At 55.2% G+C, this 13,354-nt stretch overlaps 4 protein-coding genes across 4 annotated transcripts; 1 reads left to right on the top strand and 3 right to left on the bottom strand.

Moving 5' to 3' along the window:
• Positions 1–30: 30 nt before the first annotated feature.
• Positions 31–4,495, bottom strand: B0T26DRAFT_148503 (uncharacterized protein). Its single transcript, XM_060433450.1, has 3 exons — positions 4,262–4,495; positions 1,539–4,144; positions 31–1,490 (listed from the first exon to the last, which is right to left on the bottom strand). The coding sequence occupies exons 1-3, from the start codon at positions 4,383–4,385 to the stop codon at positions 129–131; spliced, it is 4,092 nt and encodes a 1,363-aa protein (XP_060300748.1). The 5' UTR covers positions 4,386–4,495; the 3' UTR covers positions 31–128.
• Positions 4,496–6,169: 1,674 nt separating this feature from the next.
• B0T26DRAFT_638362 (GLE1-like protein-domain-containing protein) lies at positions 6,170–7,896 on the top strand (the record flags this gene model as incomplete). Its single annotated transcript, XM_060437024.1, has 2 exons — positions 6,170–7,063; positions 7,117–7,896. 2 exons carry the CDS (start codon positions 6,170–6,172, stop codon positions 7,894–7,896), a joined length of 1,674 nt encoding a protein of 557 aa, XP_060300747.1.
• A 50-nt stretch (positions 7,897–7,946) lies between these two features.
• Positions 7,947–9,329, bottom strand: B0T26DRAFT_148459 (SNARE domain-containing protein). Its single transcript, XM_060433449.1, has 2 exons — positions 9,028–9,329; positions 7,947–8,946 (listed from the first exon to the last, which is right to left on the bottom strand). The coding sequence occupies exons 1-2, from the start codon at positions 9,072–9,074 to the stop codon at positions 8,226–8,228; spliced, it is 768 nt and encodes a 255-aa protein (XP_060300746.1). The 5' UTR covers positions 9,075–9,329; the 3' UTR covers positions 7,947–8,225.
• A 1,868-nt stretch (positions 9,330–11,197) lies between these two features.
• B0T26DRAFT_748184 (uncharacterized protein) lies at positions 11,198–11,647 on the bottom strand (the record flags this gene model as incomplete). Its single annotated transcript, XM_060444938.1, has 2 exons — positions 11,198–11,434; positions 11,504–11,647. 2 exons carry the CDS (start codon positions 11,645–11,647, stop codon positions 11,198–11,200), a joined length of 381 nt encoding a protein of 126 aa, XP_060300745.1.
• Positions 11,648–13,354: the final 1,707 nt, after the last annotated feature.

Genomic DNA, 13,354 nt, shown 5'->3' with positions numbered 1-13,354 from the left:
TTCCCATCACTGGGAACCAACTTCTGAGCCAAGCGGGACATCTAGAGCGCGTATGGATTGAGCGAGCGAATGGTCAAGCATCTAGAATAGTGTTAGCCGTGTATGTGGAACGTAGATCATGTGGCCACCTACGGTGGACTCTTAGTGAGATCCGTCTTTAAGATGACGGGAACCCGAGTCATCTCTGTCACATCCTGGATATATTCGCCGCCCTCCTCCCTCAGCTTGAAAAGCTTCAGGTACTTCTCTTTGTTGGTGAGACGAGTCTCCGGGGCATCTGCAACCGGCACCTTTGAGTCGGACCGGGTGCGGTGGAGAGTTCCCGCCGCATTCGACGAAGACCGGGCCGGCGAGCCGGGAACGCTCTGTGTCGGCCGTTCGGCCAATGAAGCCCCCGCCATCGCCTCAGTAATATCAGACGCGTTATCCTCGTCATCATCAAAGAGGGCGTCAGTGTCATCAGTTGAGATCGTTCCCGTATCAATCTGCTTGCGTGCGGCCTCCTCTCGTTCTCTCCTAGCCCTCTCGGCCTCCTCAGCCTGTCGGGCGGCAACCATGGCATTCGAGACCCTCTGCGAGGCAGCGGCTTTCGGTCGCTCGTCCTCGGGCACATAGGCTGAGCTGGGCACGCCCTTCTCCCAGTAGAGCTCAAGGACTCTCTTCTCCTTTCTGAACTCGGCCTTCTTCAGCGGTAGCTGATCGCAATGCACCCGCTTCTCAAAACCCCATTCGGGGATGAGAACATCAAAGGCCGACTCGTATACGCAAACAACGATGCCCTCGCTGATCAGATCTCCATTGACTTCTTGGCGTTTCTTGTCCATGGTGCGGCATGATTCAATATGGACGCTCTGGTCCTGGGCGTTTTGCGCCGAGTCTTTCTTGGTATTGCAAGACTCGACAGTCTTGACGAGGTTTTCCAAATCCTCATTGTATTCAATCTTGCCATCAGAAAGGACAGACTCGAGTTGGCGGTGAACAATGACGTCAGCGTAGCGTCTAGTTGGGCTAGTAAAATGAGTGTAAAGCGGCAAGTTCAGAGCGTAGTGGGGCCAGAGATGCTGGACCGTCTTGCCGGCAATGTAGTATTTAGCCCGCTGCATCGATTTCAGCAGCAACGTCTCCATTCCCATTCTAATCTCGGCATCGTCAACCTTGAACAGGCCGTTTTGGAGGGTTCCGCTGCTGGAGGGGTCAGTATCGTAACCCAGGGCCGTCATGCGGTCAACAATCGTCTGCAGGCGGCGTGGGTTAGGGGGAGACTGTCTGCGCAGGAGCGCCTTTTCGGGGAGCGCTTGAATTAAACGCTGGGCGACATAGGCATTCGCCTTGTGCATGAGCTCTTCGACCAGCTCCGTTGCCTGGCTCGAGTCGAACAGATTATGCTTGACGGGAATATTCTCGTCGTCCAGCAGCGCAAGGAGCCGAAGAGGAGCAATGGGTTCGCCACCAGCACCCAGTCTTGCTTCACGGAATTTCTGGGCAATAGCCTACAAACGTCAGTCAGGACACAATCCGGCCGGGAAGAAATTGCTTACGTTGAGAATTTGAACATCCTTGGCCTGGACGGCGTCATGGGCAAAGCCTGGCCGACCGGACAAGGCCTCGTCAATATCAGCTAGCGACAGCGTGCCGGCGCTCTTGACAATGCCTTTGCCAACCCAGGTATCGCCTTCGGCAACGGCGCCCGTATGTGGGTTGACATGGAAAACAATGCTGACAGTCAAACGATCTTCGTGGGCAACAAGAGAGCAGAGCTCGGTTGACAACTTTGGCGGAAGCAGGGCACAAAACCTGTTCACAAGGTGGACAGCGGTGCCACGCTTCTTGGCCTCGCGATCGACAAGAGAGTTTGGCTTGACGAAGTGGGTTACATCGGGCACATGAATACCAATCTCGATCTTGCCATCAGGAAGCGACTTGATATGGACGCCGTTGCCGAGCTCGACAGAGCCGTCCAAGTCAAGCGAGAAGACGGACTCTTTGCGGAAGTCCCGACGAGCGGCGACAGCGGCCTCGTCTTCTTTTGCGATTGACCAATCTTGCAGACCAACGCTACGCAAAACAGCATCCGAAAACTCGTCCGACGCAAAGTTGTTGTCACGGAGAAGAGCGTCCGTTTCAATCTTGAGATCACCCATTCTCCCTAGCTTCTCGACAAGAGTGCCAAATGGATGAAGTGACGTGATGGGCCATCGCTTGATGCAAGCCACAAAGATTTGGTCGGCATAGTCTTGATGCTTCTCGACAAAGTCCCGAGGCGCCTGTTCGGTAGGAATAGCAATCAGAGGGACGCGCTTATCGGTTGGCTTGAACCAGACAATCTTGGGTTTCTCCTGCGATCGGCTGTCCTGCTGTCGGCCCGGGTTCCCATCCCTGGCGGCCCGTTCCGCCTCCTGCTTCTCCTTGGTTGCCTGGCTGCTGGGGCGCAGCAAACCCAGGGTACCCGAGAACATCTGACCTGCCACTCGCTCTATGACAGCGACAATGTGGCCAGCGTAGAGTGGTTTCTGTTCATCATTGATCTCCTCTTCCTCCACAAGAAGAAGGCTCTGGCCTTCAACTTCAACATCGTCATTTTTCTTCTGCGTAGGACGTTGTCTGAGACTGCCACGCCGGCGAATGCCATCGCCGCCGCCATTGTCGTCGCCATTGCCATTGTTTTGGCTGTTTCCAGCGGTAGATCCAGAACGAGTGTCGGTAATGTCCTTGCGTTTCTTCTTTTCCTCCTTCTCGCGTTTCTGGGACCACACTTCATCAACATCAAGAAGCTCGACGGCAACCAGGTCGCCCTCGAGCGCGCGATTGCGGTCCTTGCTACCACAGATGAAAATGTCGGCATCAAGCAAGCCATCCTGAGTCGAAACATAGGCGTCGCTCCTGTTTTTCTTGTTCACCCGAAGAATGCCGGACACGAGTTGTCCGTCACCCAGCAGAGCGGGAAGAGTAGCCTGGGGAAGATAAGGAGTGAAAAGAGTCTTCCGCTGCTGCTGCTGCTGCTGCTGCTGCTGAGGCTGCTGGGCTGCCATTTGAGGTGCATGCTGACTAGCCTGGAGGCCAGCCATGTGCTGACTGCCCATTGAGGCGACCTGGAGAGCCTGCAGCTGGGTGAGCTGCATGGGGTTGAGCTGCTGCCCGGGATAAAGTCCCGGAATCATCATCTGGTTAGGGATCTGAACCAGCTGGGGCTGACCAGGGTACTGGAAAGCTCCAATCGACGAGATCGACTGATGGTTGACCGAGCCACGGCTCCGATGGCCCGGCTGAAAGCCCTGATTCTGACCAGTCCCACCCGTCTGGTCCTGGCCGCCCTGGTTCTGGCTCTGGTTGCGCCAGTTACCGTCAAAGTTTCGCGAACCTGTGCGAGCATGACCACCACCACGGCGGTTGAAATCATTACCTTGCTGGCTGAGGGAATCGGATGAGAAATGCATACCGCCTCCTCCACGGCCGCCCCCGCGCCCGTTGGCACCAACGGCCATGCTCTGGCTGCGGCCATGTCCACCACCGCGACCACCGCGATAGGATGACCCCTGCGCTATCTGGCCGTCGGCTGGGGTTTGGGCAACACTTGCCCCTTTCGCTTCGTCCTCGGGCTTCTCAGCAGAGCCCGAAGCGCCAGGGGCAGGGAACTGAAAGGCGGACGTGGTTCGTTTTTGCTGGGCCAGTTCGGCGGCCTTCTTGGCATCGGCCAAGGCCAAAGAGTGTCGCCTTTGGTGGCCGCCGCCGCCCCCGGGGGGGCCGCCGCCGCGTCCTCCACGAGCACCAGCGTTCTCCCGTCCGTGGCCCTGCGAGTTATCAAAATTGCCGAAGGCAGACCCAGAAGCGCCGGACGAGGGAGCCGGAGGCGGTCCCATACCCATATTCGGAAGAGCCGATTGATTACGGCGATGTGACAGGGGCTGAGTAGGAGGAGCCAGAGACACATTTTGCTGTTGTAGCTGGTTGGGGAACTGGAAGCCGGTCTGCGGAGAGAGGTTGGGCATGGCACCCGTCGCCTGCAAAGGATTGAAGCCGCTTCCGGGACCCAGGGTCTGGTTAGGCGCTATCATGCCCAAGTTTACATATTGCTGATGAGTAGCTTGGATTTGTTGCTGCTGCTGTTGCAGCAGCTCGATCTGCTGTTGAATGGCGAGCTGCTCCACTGCGGGGGGAAGTTCAGGTCAGCACATGGCGTTAAAGCACATGGCGTTAAACCTTAGAGTGTCGACGAGAGACGGCAGGGCTTGGAAGAGGACTTGATAGAGAAAAGGACGCTTACTTCCGGGATTCGCGAACATGCTCATCAATGGAGTCAGCTCCGAAGGGCTTCTTCGATGGGCAATGTGGAGTCGTCGGCCAGCCGGGCCTGGGACGCCTCCAGGCTGAGGCTGCTGCTGCTCCATGATGGGTCAAGATCGCAAGAGACAGGCAAGCAAGCACGCTGGCGGGTGGCGGCAATAAGACCGATAGCCCGGATGCACGTCGAGTGCGATGTAGATTGTTTCTGTTGCGTTTGCGAACAACAGCGGACCGGTGATGCGAGCAAATCAAATGGCGTGCGTTGTGTGTATGTGTCTGTGGGTGTCTGTTTTTGGTGGTCCAGTGCCGCCGAGTTGGGGTGTCGTCAAAGGACAGTTTGCTGCAAGGTTTTGGGTCCAAAGAGGTTAATGAAAGATGGGAAATACCGAGAGGGAGTGTGAGGGATAGATGAGTATTCAGACGGAGGAAGCTGGAAGCCTGGAGTGGGATGGTCAAGGAGGGTGCGAATGAGTAGGAACCCGGAGGTTGTTGATGACGATCGATGAACAGCCGCACCTGGGATCAGGCAGGTTGTTGCATTTGAGCAAGAAGGTCGCCCCCCCCAGGCCTGAGGGCCCACGGACGGCACAGGATGCGTGCGTTACGTGCTCCCACGTTCCAGCTGCAGCGACGCCGGGGCAGCTACCGAAATAAAATGTGGAGCCGAGTCCCGTACAGTGAGGTGCGCTAGAGCTGCAGAACTGAGCGAAAGCGCACAGCGGCTTCCGCACTTGGGAAACCCCCTGCCCTGGGCGCATCTGTCAAAATTTACCTAGCAAGTCTAGCGGTAATATAGTGTAAGTGCCCTATTACGGATAGGTACCTGACTACCTACCGTAGCCAGGCATCTACCTTCCCTATCAGGTCGTGTACCTACCTTACCTAGATATCGACCAACCTTAGCTCTGCAATCTAATGATTAAGCACCTGACTTGAGAGGCCGGCCGGTGAGGCCAGAGGGAGAGCTGTGACTTGGGAGAAAAAGAAAACGAACGAGGCTGCGAGCGCCTATGGCAGATCCTCTCCATGTTTCCGCACACTCCCTGAGAGGACGGTGGGGGAGGGGATGGGTAGCGCCTGCCACCGGCCGAAGCGGCACTGCTGGCGTAGCACTCAAAAGGTCCCAAACACGCTGCCAAGCTAGCGTTGCACATGGGAGCACGAAACATCCATCCATAACCTGGAAGGGGGGTAGTACGTGCTTCTGTCCTCGCGGTTACGAACGAACAGCACCTAATGCACTCTTCGTCTTGGCTGTGGTAGCTACCTTAGCTATTTGGTCGTGGTGGCTGATTTGGGTTTTCTTGGTGAGCTGCCCCGAGTAATACTCTTTCCATACGATGGGCATATACGGAGTACTGGGGAACTTTCACATACGGATACACTTCCAATATTACATCCGCCCACGCACACGCTCACCGAGCTTGTCAAGAATTGGAGGCGTCCCCGACGAGATTCGGAATTCCTACCAGACAGAGACACAAAACATTTTGTGTAGGTAATTATAAGCATGTATTTCACGTACGGTAGGTGCCTATGTATTCCGGACGGATTGTCAGCACCTTGAAGTTGTGAATATGGCGTCGTCAAAGACCAGATGAAATAAGGAGAAAGAGGCCATCTCGTGTTAGGGTTAGGGTTATGGGGTTTCACTGCAGATTTGAACAGCAACTCAGCGCGAACTGAACATAACCACGCCCAAGGGTCGTTCTAACGCGGCTTTCAATTCGCAACGAATCTTTGTCCAACAACGTTTAGCAGTTCAGCTCATAGCACTTACCAAACCGCTCCTTGACCTTTGCCGCCATTGCGAAGTACACACACGAAAAATGGCATTATAGGACCAATCGGCATTTTACAGCCCTCCCTCTCCTCCCCTTCAAGAACCATGGCAGGCTCTTCTCCCACGCGCCGTCGGAGCTTCCAGTTCGCCAGCCCGCAGTCGTCCTCCGTCATTATGGAAATCCTCTCCGAGGACCGAAATTCCGAGTCACGACATAAACAATTGCTTGAACTTGCGAAGAGAGAACACGAGCGCGTACGAGAGGATGCCGAGAGAGTATATCGCGACCACCTGCGCAGGGAGGAACGCCAGCAGCTCCTCGACGAGAAGCAGCAGGAGGAGCAGAGGATTAAGGTCGAGGAGCAAATCGCTGCTGACCGCGTGCGTCTGCATGCGCTTAAGTTGACGAAGGTTGTGGCTCCTCCATCTCCGCCGATTCCGCGGTTCCCCGAGCCGTCTCGAGCTGCAGCCGTCGCCGAGTCGACGACCCCGGCCCCAACCTCAACACCTTCCGCTGTCTCCAACCAGAGCTCGGTGCCACAGCTACCGCCGCAAACCAACGGCAGCGCGACACCAAAGCCACCAGCGCCCGCAACAACTTTTTCTCCGGGCCTTTTTGGATCCAGCAAGGCACAGCCGGCTGCGCAGCCCGCTGCTCCCGGGCCTTCGGTTGATAATGCAACGACTGCCGCGAAGAACCGGACCCCGGAAGCACCCCGGCCGCCGCCGTTTCCGGGAGGCTTTGGTAACTTGCTCAACAATGGCGCGGGGAGCAATGGAGCCAGTTCCGCCCGGCCAGAGTCTGCCCCCCCTGCAGGGCAGCTTACTGTTGACAGGTATACAACAATCCACAAGAACCTGAAAGAGCTACGAAAATCCATGGCGGAGCAGGCCAAGACAAACCGTGCTTTGAAAGAAAGGATGGGCGATATGCGACGTGAAATCAGGAAGATTATTGGGCAGCTCGGTGGCGGTGGCGCGCCTGCCAATCGACAACAGGTATGGACTCAGAAATTCTCTGTGCCAGGACACAGTGTTAACAGAAGCAACAGCAACAACGAATTGCAGCTGTCTTGCGTGAGGCGCTTGCAAACAGGGTACAGTCTCAGCTGGTTGACCTGAGCAACTTTGTTGCGGAGCCGCGGAACCCGGTCCAGGGCGCTGTGCATAACGACGTGCAGATGCCGTCCCTGTTCATCTATTTATTGAACGCATTTTCCAAGTCTGTGATATTGCAGTTCATTAGTGAAGGAGGAGCAAAGCCAGAGGCGGCAGATCCTATTGGGGTCTGCGTTGCGGCCACGTTTTCCGAGCCAGATTTCGGCTGGCGCGGCGTGTCCATGATCGACATCCTGATCACCAAATTCCGAATCGTTTGCCCGGTGCTTTTTGGGTATAGGGGGAGCGAGAAGACCGAGCAAGGGAGGGAGCGGCTGGGCTGGTGGAAGGAAAACGGACGATGGGTCACCGAACAGCAGCACGTGGACCGTATGACCGGCCTTGGCGCCGGCTTCGCGGCCGTGTCTCTGCGGAAGTTTGTCGCGTCGAAGAAGGAAAATCCGTACCCGCCTCGGCATTTCTGGACGGCCATGGCCAAGATCATCAACACACCACCAAACGAAATCTCCAACACGCAATGTGTGGTTCTGAAGTCGATGATTCAGAACTTCGAGACCAAATTTATCGAATTCTATGGAACCGCGGCCGTTGCGGCGCTACGCGCGTCGCTGATCGACTTCCCGGCTCGGGCGCCTGAGAAATCGCCAGCAGTAAACTCATTAGAGGTGCTAGCGCAACAGCTCAAGCGAGACACTGGGTTAACTCTCGGGTGAAGGGGAGGGTGCAGGGCGCAACAAGGTATGGGGATCGGCGTTCAATATTTTTAAGGCCTCGAGGTCTCGGTAATTCAGATCAGGGATTTTAGAGTAGCTTTTTGGAATTCATATTGACCGTGTAAATCGAATCATACGTTGTATCCGTTAGAAAGGACTGCTGGTTCCAGCGGTGTAACTTATACCCGACGCATTGGAAAAGGAAAACAAAAAAAAGGGCAATTCAAACGCCTAGCCCCAAACCTCATGTCCATCTTTACCCCGTCTATGCTACGCATTGAGGTGATGAAAGAGGCGCCCCGCTTCCCACCCAGCCTGTCCGAGGTTTTCTATAATAACAAGAGTAGAACCAGGAGGACAATGAGCACAATAATCAGCACGCCGATACAGCAGCTGCTAAGGCGGTCCTCGTTCCGACGCACGACATAGCGGAGCTTCTCCATGCCCGTCTGCAGCCTCCCGCCGACGCGGTTGGCCAGGTTGTCGACCTCCTCGAGCATCTCGACCTGCTCTTCCAGCTCGCGCCCTATGGTGTCGGCCTGGCGCCGCAGGTTCCCCACCGTCTGGAACACGCCGTCGAGGTGCTGGTCCTGCTCCCGCATCATCACCTCCTGCTGCTGCTGCTCGAACTCGGCCGTGTAGTCGTCGCCACCGTCCGTGTCGCCGTCGGCGATGGCGAACGCGCTCGGGTCCGGGAGGTCGCTTCCGCCGGCGCCGCGGCGCCCCCCTGGTCCTCCACCAACCGCCTGCTGCGACACCGTCTTGGCGAGCTCCTCGCGCATGTCCTCAATCTCGCCGCCCACCTCCTGCACCAGCCGCTTGCGCCGCGTCACCTCGCCCGCGTCCAGCCCGTACTGCGCCGGGTCGCCCTCGACGGCCTTGACCGACTCGACGAGGTCCGCCAGGTCCTCGGCGGCCGCGGCCAGCGCCGACTCGAGGTCGGCGCGCGCCGACGCTAGCTCCGGCGAGGTCGCCGACGTGGTCAGCGAGCGGATGCGCAGGTAGGACGTGAACAGCGGGCGCGCGGACGACAGCTGCGACAGAACATCTCTGGGGTCGCGCGTGTTAGTTAGTGGTAATGTGCCGGGTTTGCGGGCGGGCGCATCAAGGCGGGCCAGAGAAATTACTTGCCGTTGGACCTGGAGGAAGGGGTCCTCGTCGGTAGTGGAAGACATCATCTTGCGCGCGCAGAGGTCGGCCGCAGAGGATGGCAAGGCAGATTATCGCATCAGAGATGTTGGCAGGTAGTAAAACGCTGTTGCCGTCTGAGCATAGCGGTTCTGGCCCAGTCTGGATGGCCTCGCGACCGAGGAGAAGGTAGCTCGAACGTTTTTTGTGTCTGTGCTGGCGATTGGGAGTTTAGTAGGCTCTTCGAAGATGACGTTGCCAGCTGTGGCTGCCAAAAGGGTTCCCCAAATGCCGTCGCCCGCACCGAGACGGCTGGTTCCAGACGTTGGCCCGCCTAAAAAAACCCCCCCTGGGCGTGTAATTATGCAGGGAAACCCTTGCTCCAGATCACAGCTCTCCGCTCTCCCGTTGGGTACGGGGGACCATTTTGATTTCCCTCCTTGGATAAGCAGTCGCATTTTCATAGAAGAGCCTGAGCCTACTGAGATAAGTAAATCTCGAACTTCTAGTTACCTAGGGTTATGAACTTACGCATGTGCAAGGAATAACTATTGCAAAGAGCCACATCGAGTAAAACCCCTATGAATAGCGTCCAGTGCCTGCTCTTCCGAACTCGATGAGTCCTCGTATTCTAGGCGATCTACGGAGTACACCACCTTTAAATTCCCGTCGCCCTGCACAATCGATGCCTCTCGTACATACAACACATCAGAATCAAGTTCCCTCAACGCCTGGAACAACTAGCGTAGCAACACATAAGCAAGTCGCAACGCCTACACACCAAGCAGGGAACAACCACTAAGATGCTCAATCCAATGGTCAGGTCTTGGCGCGGATGTACCTACATGGTGTATGGGGACGGTTACAGATTACGAACTCGATGATACCTTACGTACCTAGGTAACCTACTACTGTTGATCCTTCCCCGCTGCAAACTGGCCTGTGCGTTACATAGTATAAAGGTGGACCGTACTTTCTGGCCGTTCTTTACGTAAAGGGAGGTTACTACCGTTTTAGTGCATAAACGGTTATGGAAAATTCTATCACCCACAGATCGGCGCGTCTTTCTCCCCTCTTTAGCTTTAGCTCAGGAGAGGCACATGTCATTTAACGGCAAACTGCGACGAGATGAGGCTTTTGCTTTTTAGGGGGGGTCTTATTGGCACTCAAGTTTCTCTAATAAAAGACAGCTCGACAAGAAAATATGCGAGAGACTGACTGCGAACACCTGGTGTGTAAGTAAGCGTATCCAGAAATAGCTCAGACAATGACTAGCCCTTAGGTATAGAACGATGTATTCAAGACCTGCACAGTAGCTCGGCATGTTTAAAGTGTGCTTTTGCTTATGGGGATAATTGGTGGGTCATAGGCTATTCTGGCGAAAGCTGATGCGGCAATACTGGATGGAGAGAGAGAGAGAGAGAGAGAGAGAAACAAGATAAAACTTGGGAATCACTGGAAAGAAACTAGACATATGGCGAGTATAATTTTTGTACCTAACTCCGCCACGGGGAGGGGGGAAAAGAGGGGAGTGAATCTCTTGTGACGAACGAGTGTGTTTAAAAATGGTAGCATAACTACCTAGCATGTCTCTCTATCATCTCGTGAGGAAGAGACTCGGACCAAGATACGGATATACGTATGTAAAGGAATGAATGCTATTCTAGGCTAAGTCGCTAACTAGGGGTTCTATCGATTGTTCTCGTCATGTTGAATCTAGAAAGGAGAAAGGAGAAAAAAGACAAACTAAGGGAGGTGACTCTTGTCAGCCCGTTAAAGTAAACCAACTAGCCCATAATGGGGGCGGGTAGTTAAGATTATCTTTAATGCCACGTTTAAACCGCTTCACTGCCACTGTGTCCAAAACCGAAGAGACGGCAGTCAAGTTTCTGCTCCAGGCAGTGTTCCAGAAGGCCGTACTACTGGGGAAGGAATCCCTGAAGTAGGCTTGAGCAAAGTCGATATAGAAAATCCGAGTATCGGATTGTCTGAGAAGCGCGTTATGGATGCCGCCGTCGCCCATGATAACTCCGCATTTGGTGATCTCGGACGCGGCAATGATTGCGTTCTAGGCGACTGTAGTCAAGAACTGAACGTTCAGTCCTTGTATGCTGCTCTTCTTCAGAAGCTCGCAGGATATGGTAGGCATATACTCGATCAGCATGCCCAGGGCCTAGAACTCGGGACTCGACGCGTAGTTGTTGGTCACAGTTGCCGAGTTGATGTCAAGACAGACATGGGCATACATGTTCGACACGTACTCGCCCTTAATACTGACTAGTTTGTCATAGGCTCGGGTCTCAGTCCGGAACCATCGATATTCGTCATCGTGGAGGGCGGCCTCGAACACGGAGCTCCTATCCCCCTTGGAGGCCTCTTCGTAGAAGCCCTCGGCCGGGACGGAGAGCATCTGGGTAGTGCGCTCATATTATATTTATTGCAGCACAGGTCCGGACTTACCGCTGGCGACATACTGTACAAAGTTATTTTCGTCCTGCACCGTGTGAAGGATTGTATATTTACCGCGTTTCCGGAGCCCTGGGCCGAAGTGGCGGTCAAACACCTTGAGGACTGCGTAAACACCCGTCGGTTGCCCGCAGGCGTCTACAACCTGGACGCGCATAGCGGGCGACAAGGTGACGGGGAAGGTCTCCTCCACCATCACATAGACCGAACCGACGGCTATGCCGGTAGGCGCCCTCGGAGTCGCCCTGGTAACTTGAGAGCCTTACCAGTGTTATATAGTATACGAGCCCATACGTACACATAATCCCCATCGGTGAAAAAGGCGACCTGGGAGTAATGGTCTTTTGGAAACAAAACAGGTTACTTCAGCTCCAAGTTGCGCGGCACAACAATGGATGCACGTCTCTGCCGCATCCAAGGCCGGGTGTGGGCGGCGGTCGGGTAGAAATGTGAATGATGGGACTGTATAGTATACACAAGGTATTAATTACAGTACGCGGTGTGGTCTCTTTGACCTCTGACTTTGCACGCCGCCGCCGCCGCAGGCCGATAAATATGCCTAAATTGGCAACAGCATTTAAACTCCCTCCAAATGTACTTGTACACACTACCTTCCTAGGCTCGCGAAAAACACCTCTCCCTAGTATGGAAAGTTACCACACACCACTGTGTTGCTACCTGATTAACCTGGGTAGGTAACAGGGGACTCTGACGAGCCCTTCCTTGCAAACAAAGTCCAGAGCCTCCTCTACCGTACCTCAAGCTACGTACCCCCCAACATCAAAAGATGCCGCACCCACCCTGCACTCCGCATTATACATACCGCGCCACCGCATCTTATCTGGCAACCGGTTCGAGTTGCACCACCGAGCTGTCGGGAACCGCTGCGCCTGTCTTGTTTGGCGCCCTTGCTAAAAATAAGTCAGCCCTACCGGCACCATCCAGATCCATCTTGACATTGACAAACTACCACCAACTCCAACGTGGCTGGCTTGCGGGTGAGGGTCGACAGCCATGACATTATAGTCCAACGCCACCCCCCCTCCATCTCTCGGCCTTGTCACAAGATGTTGCAAGGCTGGTCTGGTGGGAGAAGCCATCATCTAGGTACATCGTGCATCCGGCCTCGGTTCTGGCGTCTTCAGAAGAGTTGAAACCAACACGGATAGAGATTCATGACCCGAAGCTACATGTACAATCATCTCTCGCATTCGGCCTAGGTTCTGGCGTCTTCAGCAGAGTTGAAACCAACATGGATAGAGGGAGGGAGAGAAAGGCAGGCTCATGAACGAATCAGCCTCTCACGTCTTGGGGAGCACGGCATCGCCGCCCTCTGAAAACAAACCACACTCTGCGTGGGAGCAACGGCTCAAGCGGCCCGGCCTGGCACAGAGCATCCAGCCGGTATGAGTCTATCCCTCGCAGCTGCCACTGGTGGCTATATAAGCGGTAGTTGGGGGCCTCAGTGGTCTGCAACCCATGGCGAAACGCGCTCTAGTGCGAGATACACCTTCTACATCGGTTTGAGGCGCACCCGTGACGGAAATTACTGGACTTGTATCCTCGTCACGCAGCAAAATGGTACAGAATCGCCGGTCGAAGGCACCGAAGTGAACTGGGGCACGACTCAGCCCACCCTGCAAAATGTGCTGACCTACTACCGGACTAACTTTGGCGGCGTGGCAAGCAGTTCCGGCGCGCAGGGGAGCGGTGGGGGTAGTGGCAGTGGCGGTGGTGCTGCCGGTGGTGGTGGTGGTGATAGTAAGAATCAAAACAGGTCGACGATCTATAACTATGGCGACGGTGGTGACTTTAAAATCGAGGGCGACGAGACTATTTGGTGTGACCAATACGACAACCCCAA

Source organism: Lasiosphaeria miniovina (genome assembly GCF_030549165.1).
Source record: "Lasiosphaeria miniovina strain SMH2392-1A chromosome Unknown B0T26scaffold_2, whole genome shotgun sequence".
NCBI classification, from domain to species: Eukaryota; Fungi; Ascomycota; class Sordariomycetes; order Sordariales; family Lasiosphaeriaceae; genus Lasiosphaeria; species Lasiosphaeria miniovina.
This window is presented reverse-complemented; position numbering and strand designations above follow the sequence as displayed.

Bases quoted from the DNA above. Each gene is read 5' to 3' on its own strand.
- B0T26DRAFT_148503 (XM_060433450.1), bottom strand. From the start codon at position 4,385: ATGGAGCAGCAGCAGCCTCAGCCTGGAGGCGTCCCAGGCCCGGCTGGC. The intron at 4,145-4,261 runs GTAAGCGTCCTT...TTCCCCCCGCAG, and splicing joins CATGTTCGCGAATCCCGGAA to TGGAGCAGCTCGCCATTCAA. The intron at 1,491-1,538 runs GTAAGCAATTTC...TGACGTTTGTAG, and splicing joins AGGATGTTCAAATTCTCAAC to GCTATTGCCCAGAAATTCCG.
- B0T26DRAFT_148459 (XM_060433449.1), bottom strand. From the start codon at position 9,074: ATGATGTCTTCCACTACCGACGAGGACCCCTTCCTCCAGGTCCAACG. The intron at 8,947-9,027 runs GCAAGTAATTTC...GCGCGACCCCAG, and splicing joins CCCTTCCTCCAGGTCCAACG to AGATGTTCTGTCGCAGCTGT.